We start from the raw sequence: 27,195 nt of genomic DNA, 5'->3' as shown, positions 1-27,195 counted from the left end.
GTGAGCGGCCGCCGTACTCCGCTCCACTCAGCGACGTACGTTTTTTTGAATGGCAAAACGAAAAATAAAACAAAACCGGAAAAGTATGCGAATCAATCAATCCGATAACTGTATGCTCTTCAACACTGTTAAAGTTCGAAACTTTAGGCGCTTGTGCTTAAAACTAAGTGCTGCACTGAGCAAAAGAGTTGGATTTGGCGATTTTCAAAGAAATACTTCTTCTTATTCCGAGTTATGATTTTTTTATGATTATGATTTATGTGAACCTATATATGTATATAAATATATATTTTCTTACATTGAATATTTTTAAATATTTTTTCAACGCATTCTTTCCAAAAGTTGTAAATATAGATATATATCAAGCCTCTTTTGGAAAACCTGATTTGAAAATATATTTAGAAATATTCTTACAATGTAAAACTTGTCAGACTAATTTATTTATTTTCTATAAGAAAAATGCATGCTCTTCCGAATAGAAAACATTTCATTGCAAAAAAACTTTAATAAATATCTTTAAGAATATTTAACGAATATACAAAATTATTATTATTAATTTAAAAGGTTTTCAAGAAAACTCTTTGGGCAAGTTCCATAAAGTGTTTCCTGTCAATGTTTTTTTTGGTATTTCGTATCTATTTTTTATTGTAACATCAAGCTTTATTTGTCTGATTCTTTTGATTGTGCTTCAAGTAGTAAAATATTAAAATTGTTTATTCAGAAATAATTAACTTGTAATTAAACATAAATAATAAAATAAATCGTTTGAAAATTAGAATAATTTTTATTGAAAAATATTTAGTTTTTTTTTTTAATATTTTATAAACAAAATTTAGAAATATTAAACTTTACATATTGAAAAAATATTTTGAATATTTAATTTAAAAAAATCATAAACAATATTTTTAATATTTAATATATAAAGATTAGAAAATATTTCAAACATAAAATTAGAAATATTATAAAAAAATATTTTTTTTTAAAATATGTCATGTCAAGATTTAGTTGCATTACCCAAAACTTTGAAAGAATTAGGTTTAGGCTTAGTGCGTAGGCTTGGGGCTTATTTTGGGGGCTTAGCAGACAATTTGTCAGATAATTTGTGACCTGGGCCAATGTTTGGGACGACTCGTTGCAGCAGTTTTTTTTTTTGTTTTTGTTCCATTTGGCGACTCGTTTGTTTCATTTTCGAAAAGCGCATATTAATCACCAAACAAAATCGTCGTTGTCGTCTTGAAGGCAATGAAAAGCAAAAGTATTTTTAAAGTGGGCTTTAAAAAAACAGGTTGTGAAGAGCAGCAAAGAGTAACGTTTGCTTAAGAGAGCAAATACACGCTCTCCCACTCTCCCACTCCCTCTCTCTCTCTCTCTCGCAAGAGACGTCTCTCTCTCTCTCTTGAGAGACTTTGGCCAGAACTAGAGTCTGGAGATTACAACGTTGGGTTCTGCAGCGTGTGGCGGGGCATCTTTCAGCTATGTCGCCGTAATGCCGAGTGCATTTGGCGATGAGCTAGTGCTCATCATGATTACGATGATGATGATGATGATGATGACGATGATGATAATAAAGATGATGACTCTAGCCGCCAAGGTGGGTGCTTAGACAGCTGCACGAGGGCGTAGACACGTCTACGTCACGCCAGCTGAGACAGCTTCCACTTTGCATATTAACACCTCTTAATTGGAGCAGCCCCTCTCTCTCTCTATATATATATATCTCTCTCTCTCTCAGTCAGTGTCCGTTTACGGAAACGGATGCAACAGCTGACCAGCTGCCAGATGATCTTATCTTTCACATGAATGTGTCAGGGAAATCCGCCCTAATGCGCACCCAGCTCCTGTTGGGCACGAATCTCTGTAATGATTCACAATTAGACACAAACTATTGATAAGTAATATTCATTTATGCCAGTCGGAAAACCTATAAATGGCACATGAGTTTGCTTGGGCTGTGGCCCAATGGAATGTCAGAACATTGCTATTCGAAAGGTTCAAACCAATCTTTTGCTGCGGTTCGCCTTTGTAGCCCGCTGCACATGGATATATGTACATGTGTACATATGTAAATGGGTTCAAGTTAACTGTAGCACATGGGCTGGTCCGCCTGTCCGCCTGTCCGGCTGTCCGGTTGTCCGGCTGTCCAGCTGTTGACCGAGAGCTGACCACGCCATGGCCATGGGTACATGGCTAATAGCAGGCATTTTGTTTTATGACGGACAACGCTGACCAAGCCCAACAAATATCGCACATTCGTTGCGACCAGGGTTGGTTCAAATAACGCTCGAATTAAACAATTGTATTTTGCATAAAGTATGATAAATGAGGCCACTTTCTTGAGCTAACTTTACGGGTTCGGTTCGCAGCGTGAACTTCCTTAATGCATGAAGGTTCGGCTCGTAGAATGCCTCAACTTTTGGTTAAAATTTTCATTTGTTTGAATAAAAACAAAATAAAGAAAATTCACTTTCAAATCGAGTTGACTCAAACCCAGTTTAAAAGCTCTTTTTAAAAAATGTGGTCGAACTTTGTGCTGGTTCAATGCAAAGCTTAAATCTTGCCTGGCTCGTGAACCTGTTCGATTGTCATATTGTATACAATTTCGAAGAAACCCAAAGTAAAGAATATTCCGGCTTAAGCCGATAAGATTCAAAGATTTTAACAAAAAACTAGGAGTTGAACTTTCTTTTGTTAGTGCTGGTTCGATTCAAAGTTCTAGTTTCCGGGTTTTGGTTAGAATTTTTGCTTGTATCATGATTTTCACGTTCAAACTGATTATATTCAAAACTACTTTTTAAGCTTTAATAAAAAACAAAAATGAGTTAAACTTTTTTTAAAATTACTGGTTCAATTGAAAGTTGGAACCCTCTGTTCTAGGTTTTTGGTTCGTCAACTGAAATTTCAGATTTCAAAACCATTTTTGCAGCATTAATATAAAAAAAATGATTTGTGAGCTAATCTTATTCTGCATGATGGGAAATTACTTTAAGACCAAGGTATTATGTATGCAAATTTCACAGATGGCCCGCATTTGCCAGCCCTAAAATCGATCTGTATGAACATATACCCACATACTTATGCATTATGGATTGCTTGAATAGAGCCAAAGCTAGAACTAGTTTCCTCCGAGTACTCGCACATTGTTGGCCCCAGCACAGAGTGACAAAGGCAAGCGCCAGTTTATGTGCCTTGCCTTTCCCTTTTTGTTTTTTTATGCGGCAGGCAATGAAACACTTCTTGTTAATTGTCTGAACTTATCTTATCCACTTGACAATCAGCGAGATCAACGAAAATAAAAATTAAATTAAAAAAAATCTCTAAATGACATTCTGCTAGCGCCTGTCGCGGCCTGGGCGCCCTCAGGCTTTTGTTAACCAGAAAAAAAAAAATAAAAATTGGGGAAAAAAACGTCGCCTGTCAAAACTAAATACAAATACAACATGAGATACTGTATAAAGCTGGCTGCCTTATCGAAATGTGCTCTCGAGCTTTGGCCTTAAGTCGTTAACAAAAAATTTTAACTGCCAATCTTTTGTGCAGTCACAATAAAATAAAACGCCAAACATCAAGTGTTTGTTGTTTGAATTTCAATTCCTATACCGATTCCCGAGCTCCGCGACGAATGACACAAAATATGTCGAAGGGGCGGGCGGGCGGTGAGAGGCGCCTTAGATGCCATAGTCGTTGATCGATTCGATCAGCATAAAAAATAAAAAAGAGGAAAAAAAAATCGCTTTAATTAGAACCAATTTAAAGCGTGGACCAATTTATCAGAAGCATTTTGAAAAGTAGTTGAAAACCAGTTGAGATCAACTTCAGCGCCATGTGCACACCTCCCTCTCTCTGCACTGGCGAACGCTGAGAGGGGGGGGACGGGCGGGGCAAGCGGCTGTCCAGCTGGCCGTCCGGACTTTATACATTTTACTATAACTCAACCATTGCCCATTATAAGTGACTTATTATTCTAGCCTGAACTGAACTCAACTGATCTGAAATTTACCTTTTACGCATTTGTTTTTCTTTGTCAATTATGCGAGAGGTGTGGACCCCAGCACCAGGTTCAAGTGCACAGCACATTCATTGTTTGTTATATATATATAGTCAAGTTATTTATTTGTAACTAAACGTATCAATTGTTTGCGAGAATTGTTTGTGAAATAACTAGAAATTCAAGGGATTTCGAAAAGCGGCGATTCAAATTCGGAATTCCAATTCGTATTGCCACGAATCGAACCTTCAAGGGATTAAGAATTAGTTGCCAGACAAAGTATATTTAAAATAAAAAGAATGATTAAATTTAAAATTGCAATAAGAATATGAAGAGCCAAGATCTAAGTTAAAGTTTATAGATGAATGAAAATTTGAAATTTATTCAAAACTCCTGGAGCGACCCTCGCATGTTTCAACTGAAGCCGCCGCCCAACACTTTCAGCTTTACACAGAAAGACACAGGGAAACGAGTTAATTATTTTGGTTCTTGGCAACCAAGAAGTTGGCTAACAAAAATCCGACAATAGTTTTCCAATCATTAATTACCTTTCCATTTCTGTTCGTTACCTTGTGCGATGTCATAAACTTGACTTCGAGAACCATTTGCAAATGGCCAGCTGGGATTACGATCTGAATTTTATTGCCAGCTGAGAGCTGCTGGGCAACTACAACTACAAAAATGTTTGTGTCTAATTGGTAACTTAGTATCTATCATATTTTGTTTTGCTGGGCACGCCCGGCGCTTGGCCATTGCTCGCCAGGCTTTGGCTATGACTGTGCCCGTGCCCATGCCCGTGGGCGTGGGTGGCTGCCAGAGTGTAAACTTCATAATCGCTGATCGCGAAATTGTAATCGCCAAAGAGCGTCACATGTGCGGCGCTGGGTCCGTCGTAGGAGTGCGGCAAATTGGAGTACGAGTCCGTGTTCACGTTACAGTTGCTGGATATGAGCAGATCGGCACCAGCTCCAAATATGGGACCGCAGCTGTTCGGTTATGGGATGGATTAATAGCAGCTTTTTTATAGATCAGCTTTGCACACTGACTTACTCTGGATGATAGCAGATGGCATATGGTTTCTTAACGATATCAAATTTGGCGGGCTGTTCGCCATTTGGTGGATTCAACATGAACAGAAATGCGCGCTCCGAATGCAAATAGCCGCCCTTGCGACTGGTCTTGGCCCAGGCGACATCCGTATAGCCACCGCTAATCTCGCCATGAGCGCCGATTCCAATAACCATGCAGGGAGCGACGCCATCGCAATAACGATGAAACGAGCTCGAGCCAAAGCCGTGCGTCGAGGCTCGGAAAACCAAGCGCCAGCTCTGCTTGGGCACACCAAACCAGCTGTTGAGTATGCCCTGCAATGGCAGCTTATCGTTGCGCAAGATTTGCGAGCCGGGAAACATGTTTACTGCAAGGCGTGGCTGCAGGCGCTTATCATTGTCCACCAACTTATTGGGATGCAGGGCGGCGTAGCGATAGCGTTCCAGCGAGAGCTCCATGGGCACAGCGCCAGTGGGCTCCACTTCTTCGGCAAACACCTGGCTATCGATCAACAGCAGGCGCACATGGCCCATTACGCCGCTCAAATGCTGACAGACGCGAGCACGCTCTTCCTCGGTCCAGTGGGCTGTGGGTTGGGTGACGCCCGCCTGGTATTTGGCCCAGGCTAAAACACAGCGCCACACCTCTTCCTCCTCCAAACAGAACTGAAAGTGGAAAACAAAGTTAATTTAAATAATGAAGAAGATTTCAGGCGAAACACCTACATAATCTGATGATATGATTTTGATGAGCGCCTCCTTGGTAAGTGTAAGAAACGAATTTGTTTTAACACACTCGCCGGCATTCTCTCCGATATAAATGATGCAGCGCTCCATAAACGAAGCCGCGCACTTGGCACCTGCAAAGTGGATATAGACGTGAATAATTTGGGCATTTAAGCATTAAATTCACCTGAGCTGTGCACTGTGTACAATTTCCCAATAAAAGTCGCCAGTTTCATATAAAATTTGTTTCATTTTATTGTGGATAACCTTTCGGCTTACAATTAATTCACTTATGATGTATGGTTTTTTTGTGGAGAAATTAGTTTTACGAGAATCTAGCCTAATCCTTGGACGGGCTGACATTCTGTATAAGCGTTATGTTGTCCCCCTTGAGCATGATGCGGCCAAGATTCTTGCGTTGGCGCGTTTTAACATACACCTCCTCGGCATCATCCAGCACCAGATTCATGTACTCGTCAAAGCCCACAATGTGGCCTTCGATGCGCAGCGAAATGTTCTCGTAGAGCCAAACTTGGACGCGCGAACGGCTTTGCAGGTAACGAAAGATCAGGTTGATGGGCTGCACCATCACCTTTTGCACCTTCGGGTTGCCTTTAAAGGACATTTTGGTGATTTGTTGTTGACTTTTGTCTTCGTTTAATATATTTTCGCAAAAACGTTTTCTGTTTTTTTTTCCTGCTGCTGCCGGCGTCTTTTTCGGTGAGCAAAAGTATTGTTATCGATACTATCGTACATGAAATCTTAGTCACAAGAAAACACGATAACATAGTAGGCTAATATCGATAGTTGGATACAGGCCGGTTGCGTCAGAAGGTCTCAGTTTTAGAAATTTGAGAAGTATTTGCCTCAAAATAAACAAAAACATGGCTCACGGAACAGTTGATAAGGGTGAAATAATGGACCAGGTGAAGCAACAAATTGCGGTTGCAAATGCGCAAGAGTTGCTCACACAAATGACCACAAAATGCTTCAAAAAATGCATTAACAAGCCAGGAACATCGCTTGACGCATCAGAGCAGGTTAGTACATGAGCCTATGCCAAATTACTGTCTATAAAAAGGGTGCAGTGGAATGAACCATTCTAATTACTTCTAGAAATGCGTGTCCTTGTGTATGGACCGTTTCATGGACTCGTGGCACCTTATTTCGCGAACGTACGGGCAGAGGTTACAACGTGAACAATCAAAAATGTGAGCAGCATGTAAAGTTAATGGGGCCTACGACTGCGCATTAAACTAATCGTTGTTATTAGTTTGTTCAACTTAGTTTTACTTGTTGTATAAAAAGAAAACCATAAAAACTAAATTTTTAATACATGTTTTGCGTTTTGGTGGGTAAATAAAAACGTGCCATAACAATAGTATCGAAAGCAGCAACATGCTACATTCAATAGTTTGTTTGTTCAAAGCAGCGATAGTTTTACCATCGCCAATAATAAACAGCTGTTTTTCTTATCGATATGTGTGCGACTCTGAAAACTCGCGCGCGTTGAATGGCAAAAGTGCTTTTTTAATATCGAATAGCCGCGGCCAAAATAAATTTATAAACCGAAAATATACAATTTTAAAGTTACGCACCTGCTTTCTCGTGAATATCCATAACTGCGGTCAAAAAAGTGCATGCGTTATCGACAGACAGTGTGGAAATAACATGATCTTCGCAAGCGGCACGCAGCTCAAAGACGCCCATGTCTTGAGCCAGGGTCAACATTTCGAAGACGCGATAATCCTGCAGCATAAGCTATAAAAGAAGATAAATAATGGTGAGTATGTTAGATTAGGCGAATTGGGTTTTTAACCAACCTTTGCAGTGTACACATACAATATAAACTGTCGAAACAATTCGGCATTAATATGCGGCAATCGTATTGCAGTCGGCGTGCCAGTGCCCGGTGCCGCTGGCGAGACTGTGCAGCCCGGAATGGGGATCCGGCAGACCTCTCCGCGCTTCGCAGTCTTAAAGCTCTTGCATCTAGTATTAAAGAAAACGTTAATTAACTAATCAAATCAATGAGTGTGGCACGTGCTAAAGCCACAAATGACTGCACGCAGTCGCAGTGCAGTGCCATAAAAGGAGAACCAGTCCAATCAGACTGCGTCGAGACTACAACTGCGTGCGCGTGACACGAGTGAGCACGAAAAAGTAACAAACGGTTAAATATAGTGCGTGTTAACGGATTACAATTGTGAAAAAAAACGAAATTGGTTACAATTGTAAGCAACATTATAAAATCTAATAAGAATAACAAGAGAAATTGTGAGAAAAGTGTTTCTTATTGGACTAAGAAAACTTCATTCCGTGCGTATCTCTAATAACTAACCGCGCCATGAGAATGCTTCTGTGTGCGTAGATCTTCTCATCGTCCCGACCACATATAAAGACCACATCGGCGCTGTCCTGATCCTCGCACAGGCGCTGCAAATCTTCAATTAGCTGCGGCAATCCGGCCAAGGCGGGATCGCTGTGCGGCGAACGTGCGCTCATTGTGAAGAATGTGATGGTATTTCCGTTCTTTCTTTTTCCGTTTTCCCTTTTCCTTGATTCGGATTTTGTTTTTGTTCTGTGCAAATAATTCGCTCTGTTTTGTTTATGTTTTCACTTCCACGTTCCGTTTGCGTTCGCCTGCGTTTTGGGAGCGTGCTCAAAGAGAGCGAAAACCGGTTTCGCCTGAAAATGCTAAAAGACAAAACGAAACAAAAAACAAAAAAAAAAAAACAAAACCCACGCCACGAACTAAAACTGAGTCTGGAAAAACAATTAGCCTGCACTTTGCGCAGCTTGTGAGCTCTGCTTATTAAATATAATCTTTTAAGTAATACCAAATAGAAACTAGCTAAAATCAACACAGTTTAATTAAAGTTCTTTTCACTTGTTTGCAGCTGCCCCCCAAAAAAAACTTGCTGTCATGCGCACGCGCCGCGTTCCGTGTGGCTCGCTCGTTGAGACTGAAGAAGAGGCTGCGACTGAGACCCAGCGACTCCATGCCTCACAGTTAACCAGGCCCTTGCCCTCTTTTTTTTTGTTTTTTACCGGATTCTGGAGTTTTGTTGTGCTTGCGCTTTCTCTTTGGCTTTTGCAAGAGAGTTTTTCGGCCAGGGGTAAGTGAATTTTTGATTTTCTTTATTAAATAACATATTTTCAATATACAAACATACATATATAAGAATATCCAATGCTCCTACTGAAATCTTACAGCTTCATAACTGCCAAAGCTGATTCGTTTTTTGCTGGTTTTTCTTTTTTACATTAATTGGCCATCTGCATTTTATCTACTTGCATTAAAAAAAAGTTGTTCTATTAAGCTCTTGCAAAATTATAATCAATTATCATTATTGATGACACTTTAATCATGGTTTGACCTCTAAAAATGTTTATCATTTTTTATTTTATTAGCGAAAAAGTTTATTGCTTAAAATCAAATTTTATATAATTTAGAAGTCAATTTTGCTTTTCACACTAAAAAAGATTCGAATTTCGACAATACGTTGGCAAGCAGGAAATTCTAAAGGCGCCATCTGGCAGCTAACCGTGCAACTGCAACCCAGTCGGGTACATTTGCCCAGACAAGCACCTAGGCAGAATTGCCCCATACTTGCGCGTTCCATCTATTGGCAGGTAGCTTAACGTAAACTGGTTGAGTAGATAGGGTTGGTGTATTCGCTAAGGTACTTCTTGGTTTCCGCTTAAAAGTATGCAACATAAACTAGTTGGCAAACCGTAAACGCGCCGCCCAAAAGCACGCAGCAAATAATTACAAAAGACAAACAAATTAAAAATAGTGGAATAAAAAGTAAATTTCTTTTTATGTTTTTCAAATATTTATTATGCATAATATTTACCGTTTTGTTGTTGTTGTTTGTGTATTTTGTCTTGACTTTACATATGTAATAATTTTTCGCTTTTTTGTTTCGTTTTTTTTTTTTTTTTTATATTTTTGTTGTTATTTATTTTGTTTTTTGTATTGTTTTATTTGTTGCTGCACTACTTAAATATGAAACGTTGAAGTCAAATTGTTCTTGTTGTTGTTGTTTGTCCTCTAACTGTTTAATTTAATTAAACTTTTTTGTGTTTTTGTTTTTTAATCGCATCCGTTGACCGTTGTCTCCACAATTTGTACATTTTATTTGCATTCTGAATGTCACATAAATAAATAATAGTTAATAATAATTATTGTAATTATTATGCAATAATCATAATATTGACAAGACGCGGATTTCTGTATATGCATGCGTATTTGTTAATAACTAATGCCATTTATCAATTGTTGTTGTTGTTGTTGTTCTTTGCGCTTTGCCTCCATTTTTTAACAATATTTTCATTTGTTTTTAAGCAGCTTTTTTGTAAAATTTGTTTTATATATTTGTTTTAATAAAATGATTGTTTTTTTTGTTTGTTTTTAATAATTATTATTTCGTTCATATATAACTCTTTCTTTGGGTTATTAGCAAAAGAAATAATTATACAAAAAACTGCAAAAATTGTTGTAATTTATTTATTTCTCTTCTTCTTCCTCTTTTATTAATTTGTAATTTGTAATTTGTAAAATTTGGCCTTTAATATAAAAAATGTTCTGAAAACCGTTTTGATTAACCGTCTTGTTTGTTTTTCCTTTTGTTTCTGTTTTCTTTTTTTTTCGATAGTTTTCTAATTTTCCACTTCAGTTTCTGGTTCTGTTTCTGAGGGGGGGGGGGGGGGGGGAGGGGAGTTTGTTTTCTGTTCGAATTATTTGTAAATGAAACACAAAATGAACATAAATAATTAATGTACAATAATTTGTTGGTTTTTCTTTTATTCATTTTTTTTTTATTATTATTTACCTTTCTTGCATAGCAATTTGTAATTCGTTTCTTTTTCTTTGTTTTTATTTTTTTTCATTTCTCTTTTCTTTTTTTTGCGTTTAATTTAAATAACTTTTTAAATTTGCATAACAATTGTTTATGTTTTGTTGTTGCTTAATTTCTCACAATTTAAATTGTTTAACTGTAAATGTATATATATATATATATATTTTAATTTTTATTTTCTTTTATTAATAAATGTTTGTTTATACAATTTTACACGTTTACCGCTGGCGACGCTTAATGCTAAATTTGAATTTTGGTTTAAATTTCTATTTTGTTTTCTTCTTCTTCTTTTTGCTTGTTGCTTCGAAATTCGTTTAACACAAGGTAAACAAAATGTTAATTTATTTCTTTTGCTTTTCTTTTAGAAAGTACAAAACACACACAGGCATAATGAAAATTTAAAATTTAGTTTACGAAATACATGTGTGTCATATAATTGAATAATATGTTTAATATGTTTAACAAAAGTTTATAGATTTTTGAAATCTGTGCGCGCGCTTTCGCTTGGCTCTTGGCTTGGCTACAATTAATCAGCTGCTGCTTCTTCTTCTTCTGCTTCTTCTGCTTCTTCTTCCCCAAAGCAAACATTCACAAAGAGTGTTGGCAACGAAATCGAAAGTGCGTTGCATATCGATAGATTGGCATATCGATAGATCGCCTTATCGATAGAAATGATATTTACAATAACAGTTACGAGTATTTGCCATTCACATGGTACAAAGACAAAGAAGAAGTTGCTTAAAAACTACGTTTAGCATTTCTTGTTGTTGTTGTTGTTGTTTTTTCACTTTTTGTTAATTAATGTGTTTGTTTCTTGTTTATAAACTATTTAACTAAATGCCTAGAAAGCAAAGCTTACAGAGTGAAACAGAAGACTACAATTAATTAATTTGTTGAATTAGACGCTATAATAAATATTAATGTTTATATGTATTTATGTTTAGATTGTGTGTATATATATATATATTCATATATGTATAGCATAGATTTGTAGTTGTATAAACTTGCTCAATTTAACGCGGCAACTTGTTCAGTGTTGTAAAACATTCTTTTGTGTTACGTTACGTTACGTTACGTTACGTTTCGTTAAGATTTGTTTAGCTATTCGTTTACTTTTTGTTTTTATCTGTATTATTTTATTTAATTTAATTCTTTAAGTGGTGGGTTCATTTTGTGTGTGTGTATTTTTCTCTCGCTCTCGCAACGCTCTTGCTTTAACTGTTTATTTTGCTTCCAACTTAAAGTTAGAACTAAAATTAAAAAAATTACAGTTAGAATTGGTGTTTAAATAAAATTAAATAAAAAAATTGAGGATTTTTTTTTTGTTTGTTTGGGGCCTGTAAAACTGCCGCTATGCGGAAATCTGTGCCAAGCAAGAAAGAAAGAAAAAAAAAACACTTGTCAGTGTTGATTAATTTGCTAAATTTTGCAAGCCTCGCTTTGAGTTCATTTCTTATCTTTTTCTCATTTCATGTTCTCTTTAAATGTCTTCGAAGTTTTCCTTTAAGCCTTAAACTTATCAAATAAACTCTAACATTAGTTTAAATTATAAAAATTATTTATAATAATTAAAAAAAAACACACACACGCATTAATTGTGGTCTCGCAATATACAAAATTAAGTTTTCTATTTTGTTATTTTTACTTTTAAATTTTAACTTTTGTTTTTTGTTGGTTTTTTTTTTGTTTTTGTTTTTGTTTTGTTTTGTTTATTCATTTAAAGCTTTGGTTTCAATGTTGATAACTTCGGCAGCAAAGTTAAAGAAATTTCATTATGAAAATAATAGAATAACATATTTAGAATTAGTTTATATAGAACAGCGAATTTGGAAGCCTAACAAATTTTGTGTTATACGTGAGATCAAAACAAGCTACAAAAATGTTCAGAGAAAGTGTTGAAAAATGTCGTGTGTTTTTTTTTTCATTTCGTTTTGTATTTTATACAGCATACCCCCGCAACAGGATATTTCATGTGCGTTAAGCGTTGAGCACAATTTGTATTCATTTTTTGTTGTTTTTGCTTTCTTAAAGTTTTAAACTAAGCAAAGCAAAGCTTGCTGTGTGTGTGTGTGTGTGAAAGAGACGACTATATGAGCTAAGTTCTAACTGTTAATTTGCAATGCGTTTGCGGCAGCTGCTTGGTGGTCGAGGCGTGGGTGTAGGGCAGGGGTGAGGGGAGAGGGGGGGGGGGCAGGGGATGCTGCTTAGACAATTTCCTTTTTGATTTGTAATTCGCAGTTCGTTGTTATTGTTGTTGCTATTGTTGCTATTGTTGCTATTGTTGCTGTTGTTGTTGTTGTTGTAATTGGCGGCGTTTGCTTTTTGCTCGCTTTGGTGGCCATTAAAATGGGCGTCGCTGTCGGCGCTGGCGTCGGCAGCGCAGTCACTTCACGACGCTGGCGTCGCTGCTGCTGTTGCTGCTGCTGTTGCTGCTGCTGTTGTTGCTGTTGTTGTTGGCGCTGCTGCAGCGGCATCTCATCATCATCCGAGTCTTCCTGCTGCGTCGCTGCCTTCTCCTCCTCCTCCTCCTCTTCCTCCTCCTCCTCCTCCTCCTCTGCCTCTGTCTCCTCGCTGTTGTTGTTGCTGTTGCTGCTAATCTTGGCCAGCGCCTCTTTGGCGCACATTTGCGCCTTCTTCATGGCTGACTCATCGCTGCTGTTGCTGCTGTCGAACAGCTGTCCGGCGGTTGCGGCCGAGTCTGGCGATTGGGGCGTGGTCGCTGTGGGCGGCGTTGTCAACGCGCTGCTGTGCGGCGCCTGCGCCTGCGCCGTGCGCCGCTGCCTTGCCTCGTCCAGTTCCGCTTCTGCCCCCTCCTCCGCCTCCGGCTCCTCCTCCTCCTCGTCGTCGTCGTCGTCGCTGGCGCTGGCGCCGCTTGGACTTGGACTTGGACTCTTGGCATGTCCATTTGCCGGCTTGACCTGTTGCTGCTCCTGCAGCTTGAGGCGCTTGCACGCCGGCGCCTCCTCCTCCTGCTGTGCAACAGTTGCGCAACAGTTGAGCGGCGTTGGGCTGCGACGCAGGCCATTTGACTGCTCCTTGTTGTTGTTGTTGCTGCTGTTGTTGTTGGCCTGATCCTGGGTGAGCGTCTCATTGCTATCCGCCTCCTCGCCGCCCAGCAGCAGCTCCTCCTCCTCCTCCTCCTCCTCGTGGTCCTGATCCTCCTCGTCCATCTCCTCATCTAGCCGCTGCTCGAGCAACGTTTGCTTCAATGGCACCACACGCAGCTTGTCCAACGCCTCCAACTGGCGTCGACAATGCTGCAGCTGCTCGCGCAGCTCCGCAATCTCCGCGTCCCGCTTGTGCAGCAGCTCGCCCAGCTGCCCATTTGTATCGCGATACTTTTGATTCTCGTGCAGCAGCCGCTGTAGCAGGTGCAGCACACGCTCCCGATCCTTGGCGCGAGTATCGCGCAGCGCATCCACGGCCAGCTCCCAGGGCGGCAGCATCGCGGCGCTGCTGTCCGGCTCGCCATTGAGACTGTCGTCGTCCGTGTCCGTGGACAGCTCGAATTCGCTGCCCAAATGCGGCTTCAAATGGCCATTGCCATTCTGCGCCGCCGCCGCCGCCACCGACGCCGCTGGCAACTGTTGCTGCTGTTGCAGCTGCAACAGTTGCTGCTGCTTGGCATGCGGCGAGCTGACCACATTGGAGGAGTGCGTGCTGAGATTGAGGCCGCCGGCGCTGGAAGACTGCGTGGGCGAATAGCCGGCTGCCGGATGCGGCGTCTTATAGTAGATCGGCTGCTGCAGTGCAGCAATTGACGCTGCCACCGGCGGCTGCTGGCTCATCAGATTCTTGTTGATCCTAATCCGACTTGGTTCGTTGTGGTGGTGGTGGTGGCTATTGTGGTGATGGTGATGATTGCTGCTCGTCGGCAGCAGCTTGGCATGCTGATTAACGGTGGCTATAATGTGGCTGCTCGGCGTCGCAGCTCCAGCTGCAGTTCCAGCTACCGCTCCAGCTGCTGCTCCAGCTGCTGCTCCAGTTGTTGTTGCAACTGCTGCTGCTGCTGTTGGCACCGGCGATGTGGAGGAGGTAATCTCATTGCTGCCCGCCGAGAACTCCTCGGCGGGACTGCGTGGCACATGGCGCGCCGCTAGCGGCAACGCTGTCTGGCTGGGCGGGGGCGGTGGCGGCGGCGGCGCCGGCGGCGACACCACCAAATGGGCAAGCGCGGGCTTGGGCATCGGCGAGCTGCTGTTCGAGCTGTTGCTGTGGTTGCTGTGGTTGCTGTTGCTGCTGTGATTGCTGCCATTCAGCGGCTCCAGCGGCGGCGTTGCGGCGCGCTCCAGTTTGATGTGCGCCAGCTGCAGCTCCTGCTCCTGCCGTAGACGCTGGCGCTCCAGCTCGCGCTCCTTGCACAGTATGCTCTTGCGCGGCGCCAGCGCCACATTCGGCTGATAGTGCTGCTCGAAGCGCTCGCGATCTGTGCTGCGCACGACACGCTCCGGATTCTGAAGCTCCGGCGGCTCCTGGCAGGCATACGGCAGCGAGGACAATGCATTGAATGCCTGCAAATAGGCAGCGGGCGTTGGCTTCGCCGCACGCCACGGCTGAAAGGCGCTGCTTGCCAGCGGATGCGTGCCCACCACCACGCGCTCCACGCGCTCCCGTTCCCGTTCTCGTTCCCGCTCCCTTTGCTGCTCCCTCTGCTGCTGCTGCTGCTGCATGCAGTGGGCGTACATGATGTGATAGTGCTGCAAGTCCATGGCCGGATGATAGCTGTCCAATGGGGGCGCCTTTAGCTTCTTGCTCGGAATGTCGGCGGCGGCGGCGGCGGCAACGGCAACGACGGGCGAAGCGGAGGCGCCACCGCGTTGATGCTGATGATGATGATGATGCTTCAGGCTGGCGGGCAGCGTCTGGTGCGTTGACGGCGGCAGCGCCGGTTGCGGCGGCGCCACCGAGCCCAGCGGCAACAGCCGCGAATCCTCCATCAGCATTTCCGCCTGAAAGCGAAACAGAGACAGAGAGAGACAATGTTAGAGTATATACGTGTGTGTGAGAGCGAGAGAGGGAGAGGGAGAGCAGTTATTAGAAAATTGATCGGCCATAAAAATAGATGCCGGCGAAACCAGTAGCTGGCCATTAATTTGAATTGCCGTCGCCGTCGTCGTCGTCGCCAGCATCGTTTTCGTCGCGGCTAATTATAAACAAACAAGTGGCCCGGCAGGATCACAGTCCACGATCCGCGGTCCGCGATCCGCGATCCACGATCCACCCAACCAATTGCCGAGCCACCAGCCTCGCTCGAAACGCCCCGCGGCCATGGCGCCAATTGTCATTCAGACAGGCTGCCAAAGCGCCGAGCTTCAAAGCTACACTGCAAAAAATTTTGTGTAACTCAGTGGAAGATTTTTCCTGGAGCACAATTATGATACGATCAAAAGTTGTTGATAAATGGGCTTAAAATATACAATTTAATGTAGTTAATAAAACAAATCTAATATGGATAACCTTTTGTTAGGGTATTTGAGGCCGGTTTTTAATATACTAATAATTAATTTTTTTTTTTTATCAATTAGTGTGCAATCTATACTCTATTGAGGCTCAAAGGGAATTAAGTCGCTCGAAATTTATTTTATTTAATTATTTTATATAACAATATTAAACTTTATTCATTTAATATTACTATAACAAATTAATATTTAAAACTTAATTTTTAGTAAGGGACTCGAACCCGAAATTTATCTTGAATCTAAAAGACTTAATTTGTTTATTAATTTCATATGACATAACTTTCATTGAAAATTATTATACAATTTAATATATTTAATATTTATTTTTATTTAAATATGAAAAGCTCTTTTTGTCAGTTTCTAACGTGTTTTTTCTGCTTGCGCTCAGCACATCTTCTAGAAAACTTTGCTCAGTGTATGTGTGTCAAAGGAACTGGTAGCTTCTTTGACTGCATATTTTGCATTATCATTCAGCGACATTGCCGAAGACATGGAACATGAACTGACAGCGGCGACTGGTTCTGGTTTTGGTCTTGGTTTTGGCTTTGGCTTTGGTTGTGTCTTTGGTTTCGGTTCGCTTTGGGTTTGCTTTGCATTGCTTTGGGTTGGTTGCGTGTTTGCCTAGCTGTTAAAATGATTGGCACCGCGTCCAATTATGGCCCCAACGACGGCTGAGCCATAAAGTGATTCTGAATGGAGGCGGCGCCAGCTGCCAACGTTCATGCTCAGTCGCATTCGCATCCGCATCCGCATCCCCGCCAGCTCCATGTCTGCGAAGGTGTCACTGCAAATGGCCAGCTAAAAGATACCAAAGTTGTTGGCGGCCATTTGGCAGCAAAGTTCCGAAAGGCCGTTAAAAGTTTACAAGCCAACTAATCGCCGGCTAAGCTGATGAGGTGTCATTAGCCACAGCGACTTAGTCGCAGCTCATTAGAACAGCCGAAAGGCAAAGTTATTGACAATGCCAAAGAAAACGATTACATTTATTCGCCAGCTATGCAAATGTCAAATCAATGCAGCTAATTACAAGCGTTGATAATCAATGTGACCATGGAGGACAGGCGTGGAAGCCCAAAGAACTTGTTTGACATGACCAAGGTGTGTGAATGAGGCGATTACGGCTAATGAAAGGTGGCTAGAAACCTATCGACTACATAAATTTAAAGAAAAACCAAAGTTTAAATTAACATAGATCGATTATTGCTTAAAAAGTCATCGAATTTGTTATTGATTGTACTCTTAGCAGCGATAGTACTATCGATAACATGTTCGATATCTTTGTCTTAGCTATAATCGAACTAGATAAATGTTAACTCCGTGAAGTTACTTCCATCGAAAGTTCTTTTCAATGCGAATAATAAGTTTATAATATTTTATAAAAAAGGGCGACTACAAATTAAGCCAAACCTATCACATATTCGATTATCTGCTTTATAAAGAAGCTAAATATAAAGAGAATATTGATGAAAATTTGTTAAAAGTCTCTGATTACATTATCGATAGCTGTTATCGTTTTGATATAGCATAGAGATGGTGATAAAGACGTCTATCGATTATAGGCTACGCTAGAGATGGCACTCAGATCGATTGCTGATTAGAACTTGATCCATTACAAAACTAATGGCTAAGCTTTATCTGTATAAATACATGCTGTTTATTAGAGTCCGTTTCTGATATTGGCTTTGCCCGATTACATAAACGATAAGACAAATGGAGAGTTAGTGATGGCATGACAATCCGTGGCTTGTGAAAATCGATAGAGAATTCACTTTATCGATTGCCAGCCACACTTATCTGTCAGAAAGAATGTTTTTATATGACATCTGTGTCGTTTCCTAATCCGAACTGGTTTATTATTTATTATGATTTAAAATATCGATTAAATTTATCGATATCATTTAAGTGTTGGACATGGCAAATCGATCAAATTTATCGATATCAGATAAGTGTTGGAGATGGCACTTCGATTGTTGATTGCAACTAGGTGAATGACATAACAAATTATACTTATCGGCTAGAAATAAAGGCTAGAGCTGCAAATAAGGCAGGACCTTGATCGATAGTCAAACCGATAACACATATTGAGGCATGAATCTAGAGAACCATTATCAAAAATAACTTTTGTAAAAGCTAACGGTTTAGTTCTGGACAGGAATACTCGCAAATCCTCTTGAAAAAAGACCCCCGCAAGTTGCGCAGCCACAAAGTATGCAACATAAATTGCAGATCAGTTAAGGCAAAGGGGGAGAGGGGTGTCGTTCGGGCAGGGGCAATGAAAAGCGCGCACTAACAATGCAAACAACAAGCAAACAAACAATGCAGTTAACTGAAACGCTTGGCCGTAACTTGGCCAAAACGATGGGTAAATACAAGTTGGCCAAAACGTTGCCTGGCGACGCAGCGGCGACTGCGTTATGCTCAAAAATGTTGTACACAGATTAAGCCCGAGACCGAGATGAGGAGCCGCGCGGAGTGGAAGAGTTGCAGGGGGAGCTGCCGCCACTTAAACCAAGCTGGCGACGAGGCTGGGTGCCGGAGCAGGGGCTGGAGAAGACAAAAGCTGAAGATATAGACGCGGCGATAACAAAACTGGAAGCCAGACACAAACAAGAGGAGCAGGGTGTGTGTGTGTGTGAGGAGAAGGGGGTGGGGGGGGGGGAGGTGAGGGGTTACGAGTGCAACACACAAATGAACCATTAAACAGAAAAATCATAAAAATCAAGAGCCATAAAGAAGTCGTCGAAGGAGCGCCAGTATCCAGACTCGACTCGCGACTCGCGACTCTCGAGTCACCAGTCACCAGTTCACAATCCTCAATTCACAATCGCCCATCGGCATGGCCATCGCACAGCAGGAGCAGGGAGACGCCGTCGGTTGCCTTTTTTTTTGTATTTTTAACTGTACGCAGATGGCAGCCAGCGATAGATGACGAGAACAGTCGCCAGTCTGCCACATCTGCGCGATGGAGCAGGGTAGGGGGACATGGCAAGGAGAACAGCTCGATGCTGCCCGGTAGCCCAGGGTCTTTTGGCGCACGCCTCTCGTCGTCTCAGCCGACGACGGCACAGTGACAAATTGCCCAAAAGACAGCCAAAGCGAGAGGAAGAGCCGAGCCGCTGGCGTAGATCCGGGTGCGGGTGCAGATCGGTACAGTCAGTGCGCGCTGCTGCCTAAGTCCAAGGTCTTTTGCCATAACTCAACACTCAGAGATGATGTGGAGAAGCAAAAGTTGGCAGCTGTGCCAGATCGAAGCTTCAAATACACTAACAGAAGCCACATTTTGAGGGGTAGCCGGCAAATGTCTGTTAGTTACATTCTAGTGTTGTAAAGTGTCGCATATAATGGTATACTAATTATAGTAGACAAGGATTGTATGAATTAGGAAAAAGATTGGGAAAATAGAAACCAGCAAATGGCTGTTACTTTTGGGTGGTCTACAGTACAGTATGTGATACAGTACTTTCTAGTGTTGTACAGTGTCGTATTTTATGTGTATTCTAGAATACTGAGGATTGTGAGGACTAGACAGAGAGTGTGGGAAATTAAAACCAGTAAAATGCTTGAACTGTGAAGTATTGTATAATATAATATAATCTAGTGTTGTATAGCGCCGTATATTATTATATACTATAGTATAGTAAAGTATTGTTAGGATTAGATAGAGAGTGTGGAAAATAGAAACCAGCAAATGGTTGTTACTAAAGAGTATTGTAAAGTACAGTGAATAATATAGTATGGTCTAGTGTTGTATAGCGACATATTTTATGTTGTACCTATTATAGTATAGCAGATGATTGTGAAGATCGGACCTGTAAATGGGTGTTAATGTTGTTGTATAGTACAGTATATAATATAGCATCGACTAGTGTTGTATAGCGGCTTTCTTATGGTACAGTATAGTATTTTATAGTATAGCAGATAATCGTTCTGTTTAGTAAACTGTATACTTTACTGTAATATGTCATACTATACTGTACTATGCTATATGCTCAGCCATACTATACTATACTCAATTTATACTATGTTATATTATACTTTATACTAGGCTTAGCTACTATACTATACTATATAATACTATCCTATACAATACTATATACAATCACATATTATACTACACTAAACTTTCACAGATTTGAAACTGACCAAATAGGAAGCTCAAGCAATGTCTTAAAAGAGAACTCTGAATATATTTAGGTTTATTTTGGGCATTGATATTTTTGTACTCCAATAAGTCGAGAAATAATATGTCTAACTATTAGATCATGCCTGTTCCGTCTCAGATACACGTTTATATATACATATATACATCCAATAATACTTGATGTGCTTTAAGATCTTTGGGCTGAGATACTCGTGGGCAGTTTAAGGCTTGTTGTGGTTTTTTCGTCTTCTGCTTCTTCTTCTTTTTGTACAGATTGGGGAACACACCTTAGCGAAGTTTATGACCAAGTTATGTTGTCCCCAATTGCAAGTGTAAAATAAAATAATTGCGCCCAAGTGGCGGCAGCTGACGTCGAGCCACCAAAAAAAAAGTAGAGAAACAACCGAACAACGAGGCAACCGAGAGCCTTGGCAGGCGACATGACTTTACTTGACGATAAGATCATGGCAAATATTGACGATGACGCCGATCGAGAGAGCCAGGGGGCTCGGAGGGGCATGTGGCAGGGAGCTGGAGACGGGCTGGAGCCAAGACGATGGCGTTGACAATGAAGCTTGACACATGTGTGTGTGTGTTGTCGAAGCGGGGCTTGGCAACAGCAACAACTGGCCGCAAGAGCCATTGATTTAGACTGGCAATTATGCAGCCAGGGTTCGCTGCCTGGCTTAAACTTGTCGCATGTTCCTGTCCCGCTGCGGCTGCTCGCCAATTGATGAGGATGTGGCTCCATGGAAATGGAGCAGCGACCCATATGCAAACTCAGCTAACAGCCACAAACACACACAACTGTGCACGGCACAAAAATAGTTTGCTTTCATTTTTGGCGTTTGGATTTCCATTAATTGTCAAATTTGAGCCAGCTTTTAGTTCAAAAATTGAGCGAAAAATTGTTTTCTTTTGTATTTTCTTGAAAAATTAAACAAATATTTTCTATTAATAATATTTAATAGTTTAAGTTCATATATACGAGCTAATCTGCAAGTTACAGTATTAGAACCAAGGCTTTCTCTTTTTACCAAAACGCAGCTGCTCTTAGTTTGCGGCGCACTAAGCTTCTTATAAGAACTGCGCGAATTTCAATTGTGACTAAAGCGTTTTTAAGTCCAAATTTGGTTTAAATTTCAAGACAAGAAAAAAATGAAATGTTGTGCGTAAGAAAGAGCATTAAAATCGAGCAAGTTTTTCGGACAGAAAGCTATTTTAAGTACAGCTTAAAGTCGTCTTTTTCAAGCCAAATCTTTGAAAATTGTAAAAATGTTTTCAATAAGTAAATGAATAAATAAAGCCAGCTTTTTTTTTTTACTGTGCAGCCGGCCTCAGCGACAGCGAAGTCGACATCGACTGCGCAGTCGCTGCTGCTGTCAGCTTCATCTGCATTTCTTGGCGTCCGTTACGCTTCCCTCCCAGCCGGCATGTCAGACCCCCCCCCCCCCGCCGCTAACCCCCGCACCCGCTACCTGTGTCTGGCGCGGGCCGTAAACTTGTTTGCCAGTCGAATCGCATCGAATCGAATCGACATTGCCATCCCCAAAGTCGCGACATTTACAATTTTAATTCGTGCTGTTGTTGTTGCTGTTGTTGCTGTTACTCTTGTTGTTGTTGTTGTTGTTGCTGATCTTGTCGGCGCAGTCAGCGAGTGTAAAAGAGAAAGAGAGAGGAGCGGCTCAGCCAAGAGTAAAACAAAAAGAGAAGCAGGCAAAAACTACAATGGCTTAGGCAAAAGCTTAAGCATGTCTTCACAAATACCCTGCATACTATTTACCCTGCATTAAGTACTTAAAGAATGCAAACTAAAACCATTTAGTATATAGTTTAAGCTTTGCATTATTACGATGCCCTAATATGCCTTTTTATATAAATACTTTTTCAAGAGTTTTTTTTTAAACTTTGTCTTGTCTCTTTTCACTTGCTTATCGATGTCTTATGTTATCGGTAAATGCAACCGTGCTAGTATATCGTAAATACTAGTAGATATCGTAAGCGATAAATATCGTAAGCAATTCGTATCAAATTGTTAGATTCAGTGAGAATCTAATAACTTGTGAAACATGTTTTCTGATATTATTTGATCGTAACTGAATTTAAAAATGTCTAGTACAATACTTAGTTATACATATATTATATATGTATAAGTTATATTTTATGATTGTACCGATAAATCGTTCGTGATTAAGATATACTGAGTTTTCAGGCTGTATAAAATTAATTTATTAAAAAACTTTTGCAAGCTAGGTAGTTAGAGCTTTGGGTATAGCTAACTTAATTAAAGTTGTTAGCTTTAGTTAGCTATCCTTTAGGCGATGCTAATTAATCAAAAAAATGTTTTGATATATTTACCTAACAAACAACACATTTTATTTTTAACAACGAAGGGCGTTTCTTCAAAATGTCCCTAAACTTTTCATAATAACAAGGGCTAGACTCAAGAAAAATACGCTAAAATTTATTTTTGAGATTTATTTTTTTTTGCTAATAATTGTATATAATAATAATATATTATAATCAAATAATTCTTTGATTAATATATATTCTTCTCTCCTGTAAATATGAAAATCATAAAAGCTGTTTTTTTATTATGACATAATTTGGGATTTGTTTCTCAACAATTATTATTATTTTTTGTTAGGGCACGCAAATAACTTTTTTAAGCCATATTAATTTGTTATTAAACTAACTTGCGTTGAAAACTTTTTTTAAAGTTAAGAATTCCATAAGAAAAATCTTTAATAAACTCGTAAATTGACTTTGTTTCTTAAATTCAATTTGTTATTTTATAAAATTCCTTTAAAATACTTTTATTTTTTTTAATTTAACTATTTTTATACATATTTTGTTAGTTCAACACTTCCTGCTGAATCTTTTATTAAAAAAAAAACTCCACAAAATTCTTAAATTCCATTTAAGTTTCTTGAATTTGTTAATATTAACAAGCCGAAGCTGCACATTTTCTCAGCTTTGCTAGATTTTATGAGCAGCCAGTTTTATCTAGATCTTGCAGATCTTGCAGATTTTCCTTATATGACGCGAACTGGGAAGCGTGTGCAGCTCAGCTTTTTGTGCAGCTCATTAGACGCTTTATAGCACCTGGTCCCAGATTGTCGCTGGCCACGCGTATCTCCAATGTTTCCCAGTCGGAGAGATCATATAGCATATATCTGCATTAATGGCTGATTTAATTATAGCTGAGCCCGGCCAAATGGGAGGGTAATAAAAGGCTATAAACAACCGAAACACAATTAAACTAAAACTGTAAAATCTGAGCAGAACCAGAAAAAGAAGAAGACTGCAGTCTACGTCTGAGGTAGGGTATTAACTGCGAACGCATTTAAAACAAAAAACAAAAAGTAGAAAAAATATGTAAGAAACATATTTAAATAAACTTTAATGAAGTCGAAAACAAATTCCATTGCAGTAGTTTCTCTGCCTGGCTGGCTGCATTTTTTTTTCTTTGTGTTTATGTTTTTTAGAATCTGCTTTAGAATTAATGAGCGCTGCGTGTGTGGGTTGACGGGGGAAGGAGGATGGGGGGCGGGGGGGGGGGGGTGCGAGCTTAGTAGCTATAGCGACTAAATGAAACTGAAACCGCGCGTAAAATAAATAAAAACCTAATGCATTCTGCACTAAATCATTGCCTGTAGGCTCGCAAACAAACTACACTGAGAGAAAAACCCATGTCCAAATGCTGGGTTAAGTCAGAATTTATGTCTCGTTTTATTACTTTAAGTTTTTAACACAGTTTGTGTTTGTTTATTCACAGATTAAGTGTGATTTCAGTCAATAACAATTAAAAGTGCTTAAATTAAGTACTACAAGACTTATAACAAGAACTTGCATGCTTTAAACAAGCGCGAAACGGTCTCAATGACAGCAAGAAAATATTTTTTAGTTTCGGGTTTCAGTAAGAGTTCTTAAAATCAGAATTTTGTTTACAGAACTTAGTTGAAAAAAAGTAAGAAGCATTAATGAGAGCACAAATTTACTTAGAATAAGTTCAACTTAGAATTTGTACTTAACCAAAAACATCTTTAAATAGGAAATTTTTATTTACTTAAGTTTCTAATGAATTTGACAGAAACAAATTCTAGATATTTTGTGATTGAATATTCCTAAATTAAGTGTAATTTAAGTGAATTAAAAAAGAAAAATACATTCATTAAGCTCCACAATTCTTATTATAGGAATTTGCATGCTTAAAGCAAGCGTGAAGCATGCTCAATTGAAATTATAAAATATTTCTTAGCTAGTTTGGCGTTTTAATAAAAGTTCATCAAATAGAAATTCTAATTTTCAAAAATTAATCTAAAGAAAAGCACAAACTTTCTTAGATTAAGTTCAATTTAAGTTAAGCTTTGTTCTTTAAAAAATAATTTCGTTTGTCTCCATTTTAACAACATTGTGAATTGCTTTTTGACATATTATTTTTTCCAAGTGTACACGCTAAGCACACAGTCTCCCCTCCCCCTCCCCCCTCCCTCTCGCCATGCTCCACAATAAAGCTCGTCGTCTACAATTTCACTGTCCAATTAGCGTGCGACGTTTTGAATGATGACCGTCAGTCAGACAATGCGCAGTCGCAGCCGCTGCCGCTGCCGCTGTCGAGGCTTAGCCAAGGGTTACCCCCATGCCTACCCCCCGCGCTGACCCCCTTTGCCTTTATGTTAATCTGTTTGCCGCGGAATAACAAAAAAAAAAGGTAAATGCAACAACAAATTGCATTGGCGCATTGCATTTTTATGACAGCTGCCGCGCAGTATTTTTGAAATTTACGACTGTTCGCATTTATCCGCAGCTACTGTTGCCCCCCCCTCCCCCGTGCCCCCTCCCTCCCTTGCCCACTACTATGCGCTTGTTGGGGCACAGTTGCGCTAATCAAGCATCGTCTGCTTTGTTGCTTTACTAAAAATCAAATTTATTGTCATTAATCATGGATTCAGCCGCCGAACTGAATCGAACCGAGCCGCATTGTCATTATCATTGGCCATGGCTTTGACGGGCCGCTGCCGCTGCTGCTGCCGCTGCTGCTGCAACTGCAACTGCTGCTGCGATTGTGGCTTTTATTGATCGGCAACATGTTGCAGCAACATGGCAATTAAGGTCCCCCCAGCTGCAGCAGCAGCAATGGCCTAGGCCATCGGCCGGACAAAATTTATTTGTTGCAGTCGCAACATTGTACTTAATATACCCTAACAATAAAGTATTATTACACTGTCATTCAATTTGTTAGACAAAAAGCCCCATCAAAGTTGTTTGAATAGAATTCTCGGTATGTGAAAATTAGCTGTTATTCTAAGAAGTAACAACTAATTTGATGCCATTGTTGATCTATCTATGATTTTGTACACATGTATAGCTTTTGGTGCCAGTTTATTCAGTAAGCGTACAAGTTTTGAGCTCGCATCGCTTACTGTTATATTTTTATATTTATTAATTCCACCTATAAGAGTGAAAAATAGAAACACCTATTTGCTTTGCCTTCCATTGCCTTTTTTTGGCTGAAGAGAAAAACTTTTCTTAAATATATTTGCGATACTTAATTGTCTATAAAGCAATTCACGTGACTGACTTTGGCAAATCCACCGCCTGGGGTGAAAATTAGCCATGAGTTCATATTAATATATAAAGCATAACATAAAAAACAAACTTAGTATGTATTCAACAGACTTACGTAAATTCATCCGTACGGATCGAATTTTGGTGAAAATCATATTATTGACTTTGGCAAATCCACCGCCTGGCGTGAAATGTATTTGGCATTAATTTTATTCAACATGCCATCAAAGCCTTTGGTGAAAAATAGCTAGAAATTTACTCCAAAATCTATCAAACATAACATTAAAGCTCTACAAAAAAATAACTTAGCATGTGTTCCACTGATTAAAGCAAATCCACCCGTACGGATGGAATTCGGGTGGAAAGCTGTTTGTTTAAGTACAAAGCAAACCACTTCAACCAGGCTAAATCGCTTTATGGCAGCTACTATAAACCATTAAGAGATTTTAGGCCTTCTTTTTGATGAGAAACAAACCCTTGAAGTACAGAATCGGTAAATAAATAAATTCAAGTCAGGGTAGGTTTAAGTAAGACTTTCAAACTATTTGGACTGAGTTTTATTGTTTTTTATATATTATATTTTTTTTAAAGATATTGTTTACTAACTGACTTGATGTGAGTTGGCAGAATTTAGGCTTAAACTCTTAAGCATAAATTAAAAAAGTTTTTTTTTTTTTTAATATGAAATTCGATTCTTTAGTGTGTTCCCAATTTTGTGAAGACAGGCTGAATGCTCTGCACTTTTCATGTCATTATTAGTTTCCTTTTTTCCCCCATTTGTTGTTGCTGTTGTTGTTGTTGCTGATGTTGTTGTTGTCCTGTCGTATATGGGCAAGATAAATGTTGACTTTGTCAGTTGGCCAGCTTGGCCGCCTTCATTATGGGCCATTTGTTTGCTGCATAATTGGCCCAGCCAATTGGGCCAGCAAAATTTATGATTTGCTTTGCAGTGTCAGCCGGAGAGAGAGATTGAGAGAAAGAGAGGGGGGGGGGGTAGAGTTGGAAGGGGGAGGGGCGGTAGTTGAACGGTAAATTTGCCCGTCCACCAGGCTGGCCACAGACTTTGATAGCTTCGATATAGTTGTTGTTCTTGGCCTGGGCCAATGCAAAACTTTGGGGCGTTTGTGGCATAGAGATCAAGCATGTTGCAGCCCAGCTGGCCACGCCCACTGCCCATCAAATGTGGCATGGGCGTCGCCAACTGTGGCAACGGTGCCTCGGCCAACTCATGTCATTTAAATTAAAAAGTTTAGCCACAGCATAAAAATTAGAGAAACCAACTGAGCAAACTGAGCTGAGGGCTGGGCGAAGGGGTGGGAGTGGGGGGGGGGGGGGACTGTAAGAACTATGCAAGCGCATGTGAAAACAAAAAAAAGCATGCCACGCCCTCGACTCGAGG

At 40.2% G+C, this 27,195-nt stretch overlaps 4 protein-coding genes and 1 long non-coding RNA gene across 5 annotated transcripts in view; 2 read left to right on the top strand and 3 right to left on the bottom strand.

The window, feature by feature from the left end:
• Positions 1 to 4,605: 4,605 nt before the first annotated feature.
• LOC135430263 (uncharacterized) lies at positions 4,606 to 8,463 on the bottom strand. The gene is made up of 6 exons (XM_064684869.1): positions 8,102 to 8,463; positions 7,584 to 7,752; positions 7,359 to 7,521; positions 5,761 to 5,894; positions 5,036 to 5,700; positions 4,606 to 4,971 (listed from the first exon to the last, which is right to left on the bottom strand). The coding sequence occupies exons 1-6, from the start codon at positions 8,263 to 8,265 to the stop codon at positions 4,689 to 4,691; spliced, it is 1,578 nt and encodes a 525-aa protein (XP_064540939.1). The 5' UTR covers positions 8,266 to 8,463; the 3' UTR covers positions 4,606 to 4,688.
• On the bottom strand, positions 6,079 to 6,489 carry SmE (Small ribonucleoprotein particle protein SmE). The gene has a single exon (XM_064684894.1). The coding sequence runs from the start codon at positions 6,383 to 6,385 to the stop codon at positions 6,101 to 6,103; it is 285 nt and encodes a 94-aa protein (XP_064540964.1). The 5' UTR covers positions 6,386 to 6,489; the 3' UTR covers positions 6,079 to 6,100.
• LOC135430284 (mitochondrial import inner membrane translocase subunit Tim13) lies at positions 6,569 to 7,097 on the top strand. The gene is made up of 2 exons (XM_064684895.1): positions 6,569 to 6,800; positions 6,877 to 7,097. The coding sequence occupies exons 1-2, from the start codon at positions 6,645 to 6,647 to the stop codon at positions 6,973 to 6,975; spliced, it is 255 nt and encodes an 84-aa protein (XP_064540965.1). The 5' UTR covers positions 6,569 to 6,644; the 3' UTR covers positions 6,976 to 7,097.
• Positions 8,464 to 8,657: 194 nt separating the features above from the next.
• LOC135430285 (uncharacterized) overlaps positions 8,658 to 27,195 on the top strand; it is an 84,858-nt gene continuing 66,320 nt past the window's right edge. The window contains exon 1 of the long non-coding RNA XR_010436582.1: positions 8,658 to 8,879. This is a non-coding gene — a long non-coding RNA (uncharacterized LOC135430285). The remainder of the gene's footprint in view (positions 8,880 to 27,195) is intronic.
• Positions 12,502 to 27,195, bottom strand: part of Snoo (Sno oncogene) — a 121,503-nt gene continuing 106,809 nt past the window's right edge. Inside the window, exon 2 of the mRNA XM_064684857.1 lies at positions 12,502 to 15,574. Within this exon, the coding sequence (XP_064540927.1) occupies positions 12,830 to 15,574 (2,745 nt within the window). The 3' untranslated portion in view covers positions 12,502 to 12,829. The remainder of the gene's footprint in view (positions 15,575 to 27,195) is intronic.

The sequence above is a fragment of the Drosophila montana genome, unplaced genomic scaffold (genome assembly GCF_035044405.1).
Source record: "Drosophila montana isolate Dmon_TW-CO22-7 unplaced genomic scaffold, ASM3504440v1 contig_2_1, whole genome shotgun sequence".
In the NCBI taxonomy this organism is placed as follows: domain Eukaryota; kingdom Metazoa; phylum Arthropoda; class Insecta; order Diptera; family Drosophilidae; genus Drosophila; species Drosophila montana.
The sequence above is the reverse complement of the archived record's forward strand: the minus strand, read 5'-3'. Positions and strand labels throughout refer to the sequence as shown.